Source organism: Delphinus delphis, chromosome 5, assembly GCF_949987515.2.
Source record: "Delphinus delphis chromosome 5, mDelDel1.2, whole genome shotgun sequence".
Taxonomy (NCBI): domain Eukaryota; kingdom Metazoa; phylum Chordata; class Mammalia; order Artiodactyla; family Delphinidae; genus Delphinus; species Delphinus delphis.
In genome coordinates, this window is record NC_082687.1 from 83,106,764 (window position 1) to 83,119,681 (window position 12,918).

The following is a 12,918-nucleotide window of genomic DNA, read 5'->3' on the forward strand; positions in this document are numbered from 1 at the left end:
ATTACTATTAGATGAAAGAGCCTACAGCAATAAACATCAGGGGCTAGTGTTTCCTTCTCCTCTGAACCCAACCAGGCTGATCCAAGTACAGAAATGCCTTTGAAGTTACGGGGACCTTCATGTGCTGATCAATCCTTGGGGGGTAAAGAGCAAGAAAAACTGGTTCTAGCACTTTAATATATTCTGCCAGGGAATGCATTCAACTCAGGGTAGTCCAAAAACATTTCCTCTGTTACAAATTGAGTGATTTTGTACTTGGGTGCTGCTTGGTTCAATTAACTTAGAGGGAGGTATTGATCCCCGAAGTGATTATTTGTACCTCAGTACATATTTCTATTAAGTCAAACTAAGGTTGGAGCAGCAAAAAATATAAATTCATATTTTTCCTTGGCCCTAAGGCGTATGTTGAGATTTGGGTCAGTTTTAGTGGAAAACAGCATATGATTCTCTTAATATGGATGATCAGTATTGATTATTGATATAATCAGTGTCCCACAGCACACTGTTAATATTTCTAAGTTATCAAAACCTAAGAATTAAGTTTACTTATCAAGAGTCAAGAATTTAAATGATCTTAAAACTGATAGTGCAGTCCAAACCCATCATTTATGGATGAGAAATCTAAGCACCTGAAAACTCAAAAAATGTATCCCCTTTGAGGTCTGGCTGTTTAACAGCAGGGTAAAATTTGGCATCAAGACTCCTGACCCCATTCAGGGTGCTTTTCTCCAAACATTCTCTAATTTATCTCTGTCAAACCTTTCCTCTTTGTCTTAAGTAGCTAAGCTCTTCACTTTCAAATTGTAAAGATGCAGAGAACACGTAGTTTAAAAACCAGCAACATGAATATATTACACGTCCCATTATGTTTTAAGAGACTATTAAAATAAAAAAAATACAGACATTTTATAAAGTAGCCTTTTTTATTATTTTGGTCACAGAAAAATATTCAATACAATAGAATTATACAGTTTGTAGACTTATAATTTATTATAATAGCATAAATAAAGACAAAAATCCCTGCAATAATATAGATAGGGTACCAGCTTCAGTTGATTGTCACGTAGAAAGAAAAGGTAAAAATTTCAACTATGAAGTTAAAGGGTAAGATAAAGAGAAATGAATACAAATACCAGAGAACAATAGTTTCAAAATTATTATGGCACATGGTGACCTCAAAAAATATGTCAATCTGTTTTAAATACTTACTATCTTATCTATGTTAATATATGATCACTTGTTATATAATTTACACTGAAGAAAAACGGGGGAAAAACATATGTAACTTATTGGTAGATTAAAAAGTTATAGTTAGAACACAAATATTTCCCCAGTCTCATCTATTCTAAGAGAATCTGTGATTCACATCCTCTGTCACTGAGCGGAGACCTTAAGGAATATAGTATGACTTTCCAACTGTCTTCAAACTGATTTCACAAGAGCCTACTCTCATTATTTCCAGACAGTGGTACCATTTTAATTTAAATGGCTCAATTGCATTAAATATCATACTTAATTGGAGAACCTTTGCAGTAGTCATTCTATCTTCAGAATTGTTTCCTTTGTGAATAATAATTTTTAATAATGATCATGGCACGTACGAAATGGCTTAAGACGGTTTACTCACCTCTTTACATTCTAGGTAACAAACCAAAGTGCAAATGTCAATCATTAAATTTTACCTCCTCCCACTTATACACACACACACAAATGCATACGTATACACTCACACCCATACAAAAATTATACTTTATACAGTATCTTCAGTAAAGTAACTATAATGCAGAGAGGTGCTTCCTGCATGCAATTCATTTTTAACAAAATCTAAAAAGCCCTCCTCTGCATACACAAATGCATAGGACCACACATTTTAAAAGCCAGTTTCCTATTAAATAATGGCCATACATTCCTTTAACACTTACAGAGTTTACCCTAAATTCAATCAGAAATTGTGTAAAATATCTGTGAGATATATTGTGAGCTTCTACTTTTACACCATAATAAATTATGTTTCAACAAGTATCAGACTGACCTAAATTTTATTTTCTCTCATGTCCACTAGTTTCTCACTTTCCCTGATTGGCAGTAGTATTTCTTCTTTGTGCCTTATGAAATAGCCTTGAACAATCTAATTTTCGCGGAATTCAGTCCTGAGGTATATACTTCCATTTTCTTTGTTGATCTAGCACAGCCTCAGGTGATTTCTACATAATGCATCCAATTAGTTCAAGCAAGACAAATGAAATCACATCTATATTAATCTCCACCTTATTAACCATAAACAGTAACAGGATACAGATCTCCATTCTTTGCTTGAGTCCATTCAAGTGCAAACTGAAGGAAAGGGATTTTCTGTTATTTTCATACTCTTGAGTATGATGATATTTCATTCTGTTTCTGCACAGTAATTGATAAGATTGCAAAACCTCTCTCACATCCCTTCTTTATTCCGTATGAGAGCTTGATTTTCTTTTTCAGTTGGTTGCAAATTATAGTTTGATTCCTTTTTGCAGAGATTGTAATTTAAAGCCATTTTTGTTTTCTTCAAAATCAGAGCTTCATTTTAATCAGCTAGTGGTCCTGCCCCTTGGGAATCGATTTCTTTTTACACAAGACAAATCCAGGTCTATTAGGATCCAACACATTGAGTTGGAACATTACATGTATTTCACTTACGAGCACATACATTCATTTTACACGATTCCTCAATGTGGCCAGGGGGTTTCGTGGTCTGCACTGTATCCACCTATAAAAAATACAAAAATATATGTCTGCTTTACAGGGATGTGAGTAGGGTTTTGCTAGCCTAGTTCCAAAGTTTGGATGCACATCTTGGCTGATAGTATTCTTTCCTTCTTTAAGATGTATTTGCAGTGGCCATAACCTCTTTCAGAAGTCATGGAGACATAACTGTTCTAGCTACAATTAACAACCCTGGGGCACCTAGATCAATACTGCTGGCTAATCGCTTGGATGTTATCTCTGACAAGAGATATTTGCATGGTAAAAGAAACATTGAATTAATTGTTTTTCAGGCTTCAAGTATTTGAAGGCTATGAAATGTCACCCGGAGAGGGGCTGTCAGGAGAGGGGGTATTGCTGGCTTTATTTATGCTATAAATACAAAGAAGAATGAAATGGTAATTCTGTTGTCACTGCTTTTACAATGTACTGTCCCTAAGATCTCTGGGAGGTGAGCTTGATCTGAATGTTCACACCCTTCAAAGTAGCTTTCTAGTCTCTAAATGCAATCATTAGATAGCTCACTGTCTACAGAAATCTGAGCAATTTACACACTATCAACAAATGGTCTGCTAATCTCTGGTCAAGGATGAATTACTCTCCCCTTCAAAGTCATGACCATAAGAAGGCAATGTTTTCCACGAATGAAAGTGATGATAATACTCCTTCAAAACGTTTTGGTGCTAATGTGAGTTTTAAATAGTGTTGAATATTTCTCTCTCTGAACTTGAACCTGACGAATAGGCTGATTTCTGCTCTGAGTGCCAAAAAGTACACAGAATATTGTTTCCAGTTTGATGGTGCAGTTGATGTCAGGAAAACCTTTAGTGAGTTTGAATATTGCCAAAAAGATAATGAATCACTTCCATAAAATAAAATAAAAGTGCTACAGTTCACTACCAAAAGAATTAGAATATTTTAAGAATTAAAAAATATATATATTGCACCTAATTTCCAATGTCACAGTGCATCAGCAAATGAGAGTCAAAGTTAAAAAGAAGTAAATGATTTCTTTCACTGAATAATCAACTAACTCACATTTGAAAATAAATGGTATAAGAAAAGGTAATGTCTAATTTAAAAATTGTTTATATTCAAGAGCATAAAGTGTTTAAAAATTGCTCTGACTGCAGATTATCCATATTAGCTGTATAAAATTAAGCAGCTTTAAAATGTCTTAATTTATTAAATTAATTTTTATCTTTTCTTAGAAATAAAAAGAACATTTTTTTTCTTTCTCTAGCAGGTCTAAAAGTTAACATAACTTGGGATATTTTATGGCCAATTACACACAGAGGACAAGTTTACCGAGGAATCTATGATAAGTGAGTGTTCATGATTTAAGTTGTAAGTTTAAGATGGACAAAGTTTATCTGATTTTACACAAACCAAACACTACACGTCATTTAAAAACTGCTATACAAAGGTGAAAGCTAAATATTTAAAAGTTTGAGATATTGTTTTTTATTCCCAAATCAACTACAGTGATGTAGCCATAATGCACACCTAGACTACATTAGATCTTCCTGTTAGGTACTGTGTGCATGTGTGTGTGTGTGTGTGTGTGTGTGTGTGTGTGTGTGTATAAATGAATAACTTCACAAAAGTAGTTGAATACTTGATAAATAAATAGTTAAATAATAAATAAATAATAAATAGTTAAATACTTGATAAGTGCTGTGGCTATAAATATGTGTATATATATTTTCAATAAATGAATAAGTAAAACAATAAAAACAGGAAATCAGAGGTGTCAAAGTGTTTAATTTTCTATTTTCAAGACCTTACATACTTTTAACTTAAAAGCATATCCAAGAATTAGAATGCATTTATGTAATATGGTCACCATACTGCCACTCAGCATAATGAAATCCTCTTATTAAAATGTTATTGAAAAATAGACCTCTCTCATTTCACAAATTAACTATGTAAAGGCAGGTTTCACATTTTTGTGGTTTTAAGTTTTGATGCACAGAACAAAAGCATCTGTAATAATATTCACCTGTCACTGAAGCCAAGAAAAATGGATTCTTTCCTCACCATTAAAGATTCATGTTTAAAAACAAAAGTGCATACCTCAAATCACTTATTGAGCTCAAGCAGAACTACTTAGGAATCATCATTCTGAAAACAATCATTGGTGAGGGTCAGGGTAGAAATTGATGTTACCAGGATGTGTTTGTTTTGATTTTAATCAGCTAATTAAAATGGCCCTGGAAACAATTTTCAGATCACTGCCACTGAGGAGATAGGCTCTAGTAAATCAGACCAAACCAATCTTTCAGTGAGGTCCTATTATGTTGAGGATGTATAGACACAGCTTTTGTCTTCCCCTGTCAGCCATTCTCCTCAATTTCTTCTATCACCTAGGCAACAAGCCACACACACACACACACACACATACGAGAGAGAGAGAGAGAGAGAGAGAGAGAGAGAGAGAGAGAGAGAGAGAGAGAGAGAGAGAGAGAGAGAGAGAGAGAGAGAGAGAGAGGGAGGGAGGGAGGGAGGGAGGGAGGGAGAGAGAGAGAGAGAGAGAGAGAAAGAGAGAGAGAGAGGGAGGGAGGGAGGGAGGGAGGGAGGGAGGGAGAGAGAGAGAGTGAGAGAGAGAGAAAGAGAGAGAGAGACACACGAAACCAAGCCATTCCTGGAGCACGTTTTACCAGGCCATCTTTGTATCTCACTCAGTTTCCATTTCCTAACCAAAGAGACTGAAATAAGCTGGGAATTTAATTATCAAAAATTATCAATAAAAAGTTAACTTATAAAAGCTTTGTTCTTTTCCAGACTTCCCTGGCCAACAACTGGTGACTAGTGCTAGGAGAGGGAAGCTGAATCATGCAGAGAATAGGAAAAGAATTCATATTTAGGTGTAAGAAACATGAACACTCACACAAAGGAATAGACACACTCTTAATAATTCTGAAAAAAACTTCCAAACCATAAATAAGGAAATATATATATTTTGAAAGGAACATGTATCTAGTTTGTACTTATTTTTATTAGGTATGCTTCAAAACTAAATCACACACCTATGTAACTAGTAGAGATTAAGTACAAGGGTGTGTTGAATGTGTTTCCATATAATTGGCAATATGTAAAAGGATTCTATGACTATTCGTTGTTTTTTTTCTCTGACTGATGTTAAAATCTAGGGAAAAATAAAAGGTATCATATAAAAAGTAGAGTCTATTCCATGACACAGAAAATCAAATTGATGGTAGTTTCTGCAATCTAGGGACAGGAAGTGGACATTCATATTTTAGAGCATAAATGCATGATATAGGAGCTGAGTCAGGGCAGAGCCACTATCAACATCGAAAGTTTATCTATTATTTTTTTTTAAATACTGGAAAATCATTTAAAACAGAAAGTGGGACAGAAGGTAAACATGGCATTTGATGAATGGAGAACTATGAGAACGACAATTCTGAATGGTATTATGGTGTTTTACTTCATTTTGATTTATATAAATGAGGTACGAAAACTCATAAATTATAATTATTAGTTAATATATCACCTGCATAGATGTTTATTACAAGATTGCACTTAATTATCTAACTTAAACTCACAAAGTCCTTGTGAAGTAGCTATTATAAGTTTGCTCATTTTACACATGAGGGAATTAAAGATCAGAGAGCTTAATCTCCATATATAAAAATCACATACATAATGGGAGAATCAGGGCCCCAAACCAACTTTGGTTCTTGATCAAAGATTTTTTTCCTTTACATTATGTTTCCTCATAATTGTTTTTCAAAATTTGACTTTGAATCTTTTAAAAATAAACAGCTAAGTTATAACTGCAAATGTCTCCATTTTTGCCATGGTTTAAGGAATAATAAGCAAAACTACACAAGTTTCCTATACTATTATAAATGAATGTGTTATGAAACTCAGTTCTAGAAGCCTATGTATCTATCAGATTCAGGATTCTATCATAATTACTTAAATTTGTGAATAAATAAGAAGCAACTTCAACATATCTGCAAGTTGTCTAAACTGCCAAAAAAAAAAAAAAAAGAAAAGAAAAAAGAAAGGAAAGGAACCAATAAGACAAATCCTATCCAATCAAAGAAAGGGAAGTTTATATCCATTTACATGTGTAAGAGTGCACACACACACAAAAGGGCCATTCATTAGCACTGTTTAATCTGCACTCTTTAGAAAAGAGGGCTTTTAGATTGTGAGTCAATCACTGAACTGGCCATGGAAGGAAAGGGGCTAGATAATATCATACCACTTCCTCATCATAGGTACTTTTCTCTGACTACAGAATACGAATGATTTGGGCCCTAACAAAAGCATCCCCTGGGTTGGATAGCCAAGCAATCAATATTGACTGGCTGACTGTTAGAATCATGGAATTTCAGAGTTAGAAAGAAGGTCAAAGGTTATAGAGTCCAATCATGTGAAAGGCATTGCAGGAGGCATCAGGGGAAATACAAAGCAACATAAGGCATAGTCCTGGTTCTGAAGAAATTATTTATACAAATATATACAGTTTACTAATATAAACAGATTACTAATCTTGAGGAGGAAAAGATAAGAGCCCAGGGCTTCCCTGATGGCGCAGTGGTTGAGAGTCCGCCTGCCGATGCAGGGGACGCGGGTTCATGCTCCAGTCCGGGAGGATCCCACATGCCGCGGAGCGGCTGGGCCCGTGAGCCACAACTACTGAGCCTGCGCGTCCGGAGCCTGTGCTCCGCAATGGGAGCGGCCGCCAACAGTGAGAGGCCCGCGTACCGCCAAAAAAAAAAAAAAAAAAAAAAAAAAAAAAAGATAAGAGCCCAGTAGATAAAATTACGAGAGCTCTGAGGAGGAAGAGGGCTCACGGACTAATTGAACCTAAGCTGGGTCTTAAAAGGTAAGCTTGACATCTACAGAAATGAGGGAAAACTGCATTCCGAGAAGAGAGAAAGTGTGTGAGGAATATGTGAGGTAAGTGAGGAGGCAGTGAGAGGATTTCCCTGCCTAAACCAGAGATTTCTCTAACTCCATTCAACTCCATCACGAGCTGTTTTCTCTACTTAGCTCAAGTCTACATATAAAAGAAACCAATGTAATAATTAAAAACAACAACAAAACTGTCCTGAACATCCTAAATTAGAATTACACAGACAAATTAAGGTAACTGTCAAAAGCCAGAGAATGCAGAAAACAATTATTTGTTAAAACTAATGTAATTAAGTATTCAACGATTCCTGCTCTAGAACCTCCTGTACTTAAAGGTTAAATCGTGTATATCTTATTCCACAATTTTATTTTTTCTTGCTTTTTTTAGAAATAATATTTTAAAGAAATACTCTCTCGAGAAATAGGGGTCAATTCAAACAGAAGGCTAGGCACTAAACAAGCAAAAAACATTAGACTGGATCCCAGCATTACAGTTCCAGTGACATTTGGTCAAAGTTGAGCATTAATGAATTTCCACCCTTAAAGCTGAGAATAAAAATGTAAAATGATATAAACTTAAGCTGTCACCATTATCCTCTTCAGACCATAGTATTGTTCACCTTTGGAAACAAAAGCAGAACTAGCTGGTATTCATGTGCCAAAGCAATAAGCTGCCCCAAAGAAACAGAGACTAGATGTTAATGAGAAGATGAAATGAATACAGCAAACTCGGCTGTTCTTAAATGCCACTGAAATTGCAATCGTGTGTCTGAAAAATTGAGAGCTACTTGGGGAGCCTTAAACACCCACAGAGGGAAGTAGAAAGCAGTCAAAGTGTTTCCAGGTGATGGATAAACTTACTAAGAGTTTGATCCACTAACAAGGAAATGAAGTAAATATCCAATGAATTAACTGAGTCTTGAAAAAGTAAAGGTGAGATAGGACAGAATTACAAAATCCAACCAACCAGTTTCCTGCTTATGAAAGATAATGTTAAAAGTGTAAGAACTGGCACCATGAGTATGTGGTCCCTTGGTTTATAACAGATAAATTTCTAAGTTGAATATAATTGTCTTTTGATATGATTTGTAGTTGACCAGCTTTAAAATCTTGCTTTCTGATCATTAGAAATTTCTAGAAATGTTTTTATAAATACTTTCGTGAATACTAAGTGGTGCTGATTTAAGGATTGATATGAGCATATTAAAATATTGACTTTTAGAACACAGAAAGACATTATATTAATAACTAATGAAGAAATACAACTCCAGAGATAAGGAACTCACTTGAAATCATCCTCTACAAAATTATTCACTTTACCAGTGATAATACTGAGGCCCAGAGGGGTGACAAGACATATTGAATGTAACGCTACAGACCTAGGATTAAAACTAAATGTCTTCACTCCCAATTCAGTAGTTTATTTCCATTTAATTAATGGGAATTACATCTCAAAGAAATGGAAAACTGGGGGATGATATTATTTAAAGACCAAGTATCTCTAATTTCAGTACATTCCAGTTGTGAAATGTAGGGAAGATACACAAATTAGATAGACTTTAAGTTATAGTGAACTTTGCATCAATAATGTCAGTGGGCTCATCAAAAACAACCAATGGCAATTATATGTCAAAAACCAAAACAAGGTTATTTGTAATAAAAATGTTTCTGCATGGACTAAGTTGCAGAATCTTTTTTTTATTTTGAAGAGCTTGAAAAATCATTAAGAAATTAATAGAAATTACTTCAAGCCAAGCTTTTTTATAGTTTTATTTCAAAATTTTGGGGGGTGGTCCCAATCAATATTGCATAGAACTTTTTTAACATGCCTTGTATGAAAAGGACTGTAAATCTCATACTTTAAAATAGGTCACAAGTCTTAAAGAGTTTAATCAAAAAGCAAAATGGTGTTTTTTAACATAGAGAAGATTATTTGCTTCTTTTTTGCTCCTTTGTCTTATAAGTGCAATGTAATGTATTAGTTTAATTAAAGTCTACCAAATTATCATAAGGATTTTATGTGCTGCAAATAATTGGCTTTGTTCTCTGCTCACTTTTTCTTAATGGAAGCAGAACATTTTTTTACATGATACTTAGTGTAAGATACCAGAAAACTACAGGGAAGAAAGGCAAATGAGGTGCCTAATGAAGTGACCTTCCTCATCTTGGACATGAAATAAAACTAAGCCTACACTAATGCAATGAACATAAGTCAGTGTTTTCAGAGAGTTAAGACGACAGGTAATATTATGGCTCAGAGCCAAACCATACCAAGAATTCTTCCATACATAAAAATGACAATCCCATTAATTTGAAAAGCTGATAGGCCCTAAAATGAAGTAAAATGTATAAATAGATCATGCTATAAGATTTTTTTATGGAAACCATAATGATTCAATCTTTTTCAAGGGACAGATTTAGATGATAATACAGATAAAGCATATTACCAGGTACGCCTCTGATAAGTGACAATTTAAGCACATAAATGAACAGAGAATTAATGAATACAGCATATTAAATGAAAGTTGTTTCAGAAAGTAACAGTACTAACTAACGTAACCACTCTTGCCAAAGGTGAATTGGAACAAATTATAATTAAAATATACACTCATTTACAAAACACTGCTATCTCTAACAGTAGTGTAACAAAAAACTGAGAATAACCTATGAACATGAAATCAATTAACTGATTATTTTATGAAATGTGAAAGACAGAAATTACCAGTGACTTTCTTATAGTATAATTCCTAAAGTACGTTACAGAATATGTATAAGACATAAAGGATAATCAGTAGTGATTCTTTTGTTAGGAAAAAATGTGATCACTACCATTTACCACTGTCCTGAAAGAAACATAATCAATATATTACAGACTTCCTGAAAATTTTTGAGCTTTTAATTCATCCTCTGAATTACTTTTTAAAAAAAATTTGTGCTTCTATTCCTGGCCTCATAACATGATAAGTGTTTTCAATTACAAATAACTAATACTCTATTGAGTGTTTATGAGATCTCAGGCTAACGCACGTGGTCCCTAGAAAGTAGATACTATCATTAACCCCATTTAACAAAGAAGGAAGTCAAGAACTGAGAAATTAACTTGCTCCAAATCACAGTTCTAAAAAAATGGCAGCATTGGAATTTTAGAGCCCAAGAGGTCTCATCTTTGTGTCTGTGCTTTTAACAAGACTACACTCTACTGCCTCTCCAATTAGTGATAAAATTTTTCTTAAAAGCAGGTTTAATCACACTTGCTATACCTTTTCAAATATACTCAACATTTTTTGGGTAGAGAATATTATTGCATTTTTAATATGGCCAGAAAATGTGTAGCATCTGATCTTAGGTTTATTAAAACTCTCTCTCTCTCTCTGTCTCTCTATCTCTCTCTCTGTCTCTCTCTCTCTCTCACACACACACACACACACGCACACACACAATAATTACATTATTACATTTATGAAGAACATACGATAGGTGTACATAATGATATACTCAGATGGTGTTAAGCCAGGAGGTTTTTTCCTTTTCCTCTCTTCTTAAAGGCACACTATGTACTTGTGAAATCGCATGACCTCAAAATGTGCCTAACTAACAGTTAAGCCAAGAAAATGATAGTCTTCCCAATCCATGACACATGTTTTAAAAGTAATTCTCTCATCGGTTGTCTCTGAAGAAACATTCCTAGGAAGGAGTGCTTCCTCAGTGAGCGTACATGCATACTTTGAACAGATATACTTGATTTACTCCATTTGTTTTAAGCCAAAGAGTGAAAGGGAATCTTTAACAAAACTGTCATCTTTAAACCACAGTGATATTTCATTTTCCCCTTCTGCACTATTTAGATTGCCTGGAACTGAAATGCTTCCAGAGGATCCTGTGTCCAATTTTTCAAAGCTGTCACTTTCTAGCAAATCTGCTTAAGCAAAATACTTATGTTGTTAGAAAACAGAACAAACATACATTATAAAATACATTCTATTCTTCTGTTCAGGTCAAAGTCTTATTCAAGAATGGGAACTTGGAAGAAAATGTGGAAATAAATTAAAAGATGACTATGATGGATTGGTTAAAGTCAATGAATCTGGTGCACCTCTGATTAGTTTCCAGAGATACACTTTGACTTAGCTCAGTACAGTTTTTCACACAATAATCATATAATCAAAATGTTATTTTCAATACATTCACGAAAGCCCATTAAACTGAAAAAGAACAAATACAGAGGAAAATGGGACATTGAAAGATGACCATGGTTACTCTTCCTAAGATCATGTCTATAGCAGCAATTATAATGTTCTTGTCAAGCTTCCATGTCCCAGACCGTAACAAAAAATTGTCAAGCATTACACTTGTAGACCTCTGGCCTCTCCGAATTGTGAGCATCATAACTCACATCCTCTAGTACCCGACTAAGTAAAAGCACAACAGTAACAAAATGCAAAATAATGATGATAAGAATGGCGTGAAAGACAACAAAACTTCAGTTAACACCAAAGAACTTCCAAAATGTGAGATGAGACATGTTTTGAAAAAGTTCAGTCATATTGAATTGAAATATTACTCAATATTCTTAGCACAGAGTATGCTTTCTTTATTCACACATATACATATACTCTAAGTTGTCTCTATACATGTGGACCTTTTTTTCCTGTATGCATGATTACACACTTCTGGTTTAAATTAATCTTTCCAAGTTTATGCAGTAAAAATTACGTAAGACTTACAATTCCTTCCATTGCTTTAAAAAGCTAGTCATGCCTCAGCAAAAGTCAGGACTGCTTATGGTGTACAATCTGAAACCCCTTCTCTCTCAGCACTTTAACACTAGATCTGTCACCCTTCAACACCACAAAATCAATACCCTGGAATGTCATGGTTCTCTGATGGCCCACAAAGTCAAGGCATGATCAATTTCAACTTCCTTACTAGATAGAAATAGACTTAGATAAATAAAAAAGATTTTATTCAAGTTAAATTCAATAAAACAAAGGAATAAAGGTAGAAAGAGTCAGAGTTGTTAGAATTCAGTCCAAAAAATTTACACTTAAATCTAGATCCATTTTTAAATCCAACTAAATTGCATACTCAGCCAAAAGGTATATATCAGAAATTAAAAGAAGCCTAGAACTTACTGTAATCCCCAGATTAAGAAATGCTATCAATTAAATGTGTATGTGTGTGTGTGTGTCTGCACACACGTGTTTCTTTTATTGCATTAGTTAATAAACAGTAGGGAAAGGACGGTGTCTGAGTTCTTTATTGTGTATCCCTAGAAAACAGGGT

The 12,918-nt window shown here is 34.3% G+C and overlaps 1 protein-coding gene across 3 annotated transcripts in view; it reads right to left on the bottom strand.

Annotated features, from left to right (window-relative positions):
- Nucleotides 1-12,918, bottom strand: part of PCDH7 (protocadherin 7) — a 406,244-nt gene that overhangs the window by 345,071 nt on the left and 48,255 nt on the right. The window contains exon 2 of one of the 3 annotated variants that reach the window (XM_060012723.2): nucleotides 920-2,746. The exons of the other annotated variants lie outside the window; for them this stretch is intronic. Within the exon in view, the coding sequence (XP_059868706.1) occupies nucleotides 2,669-2,746 (78 nt within the window). The 3' untranslated portion in view covers nucleotides 920-2,668. Of the gene's footprint in view, nucleotides 1-919; nucleotides 2,747-12,918 lie in introns of those variants that run through there. 3 annotated transcript variants of the gene reach the window in all.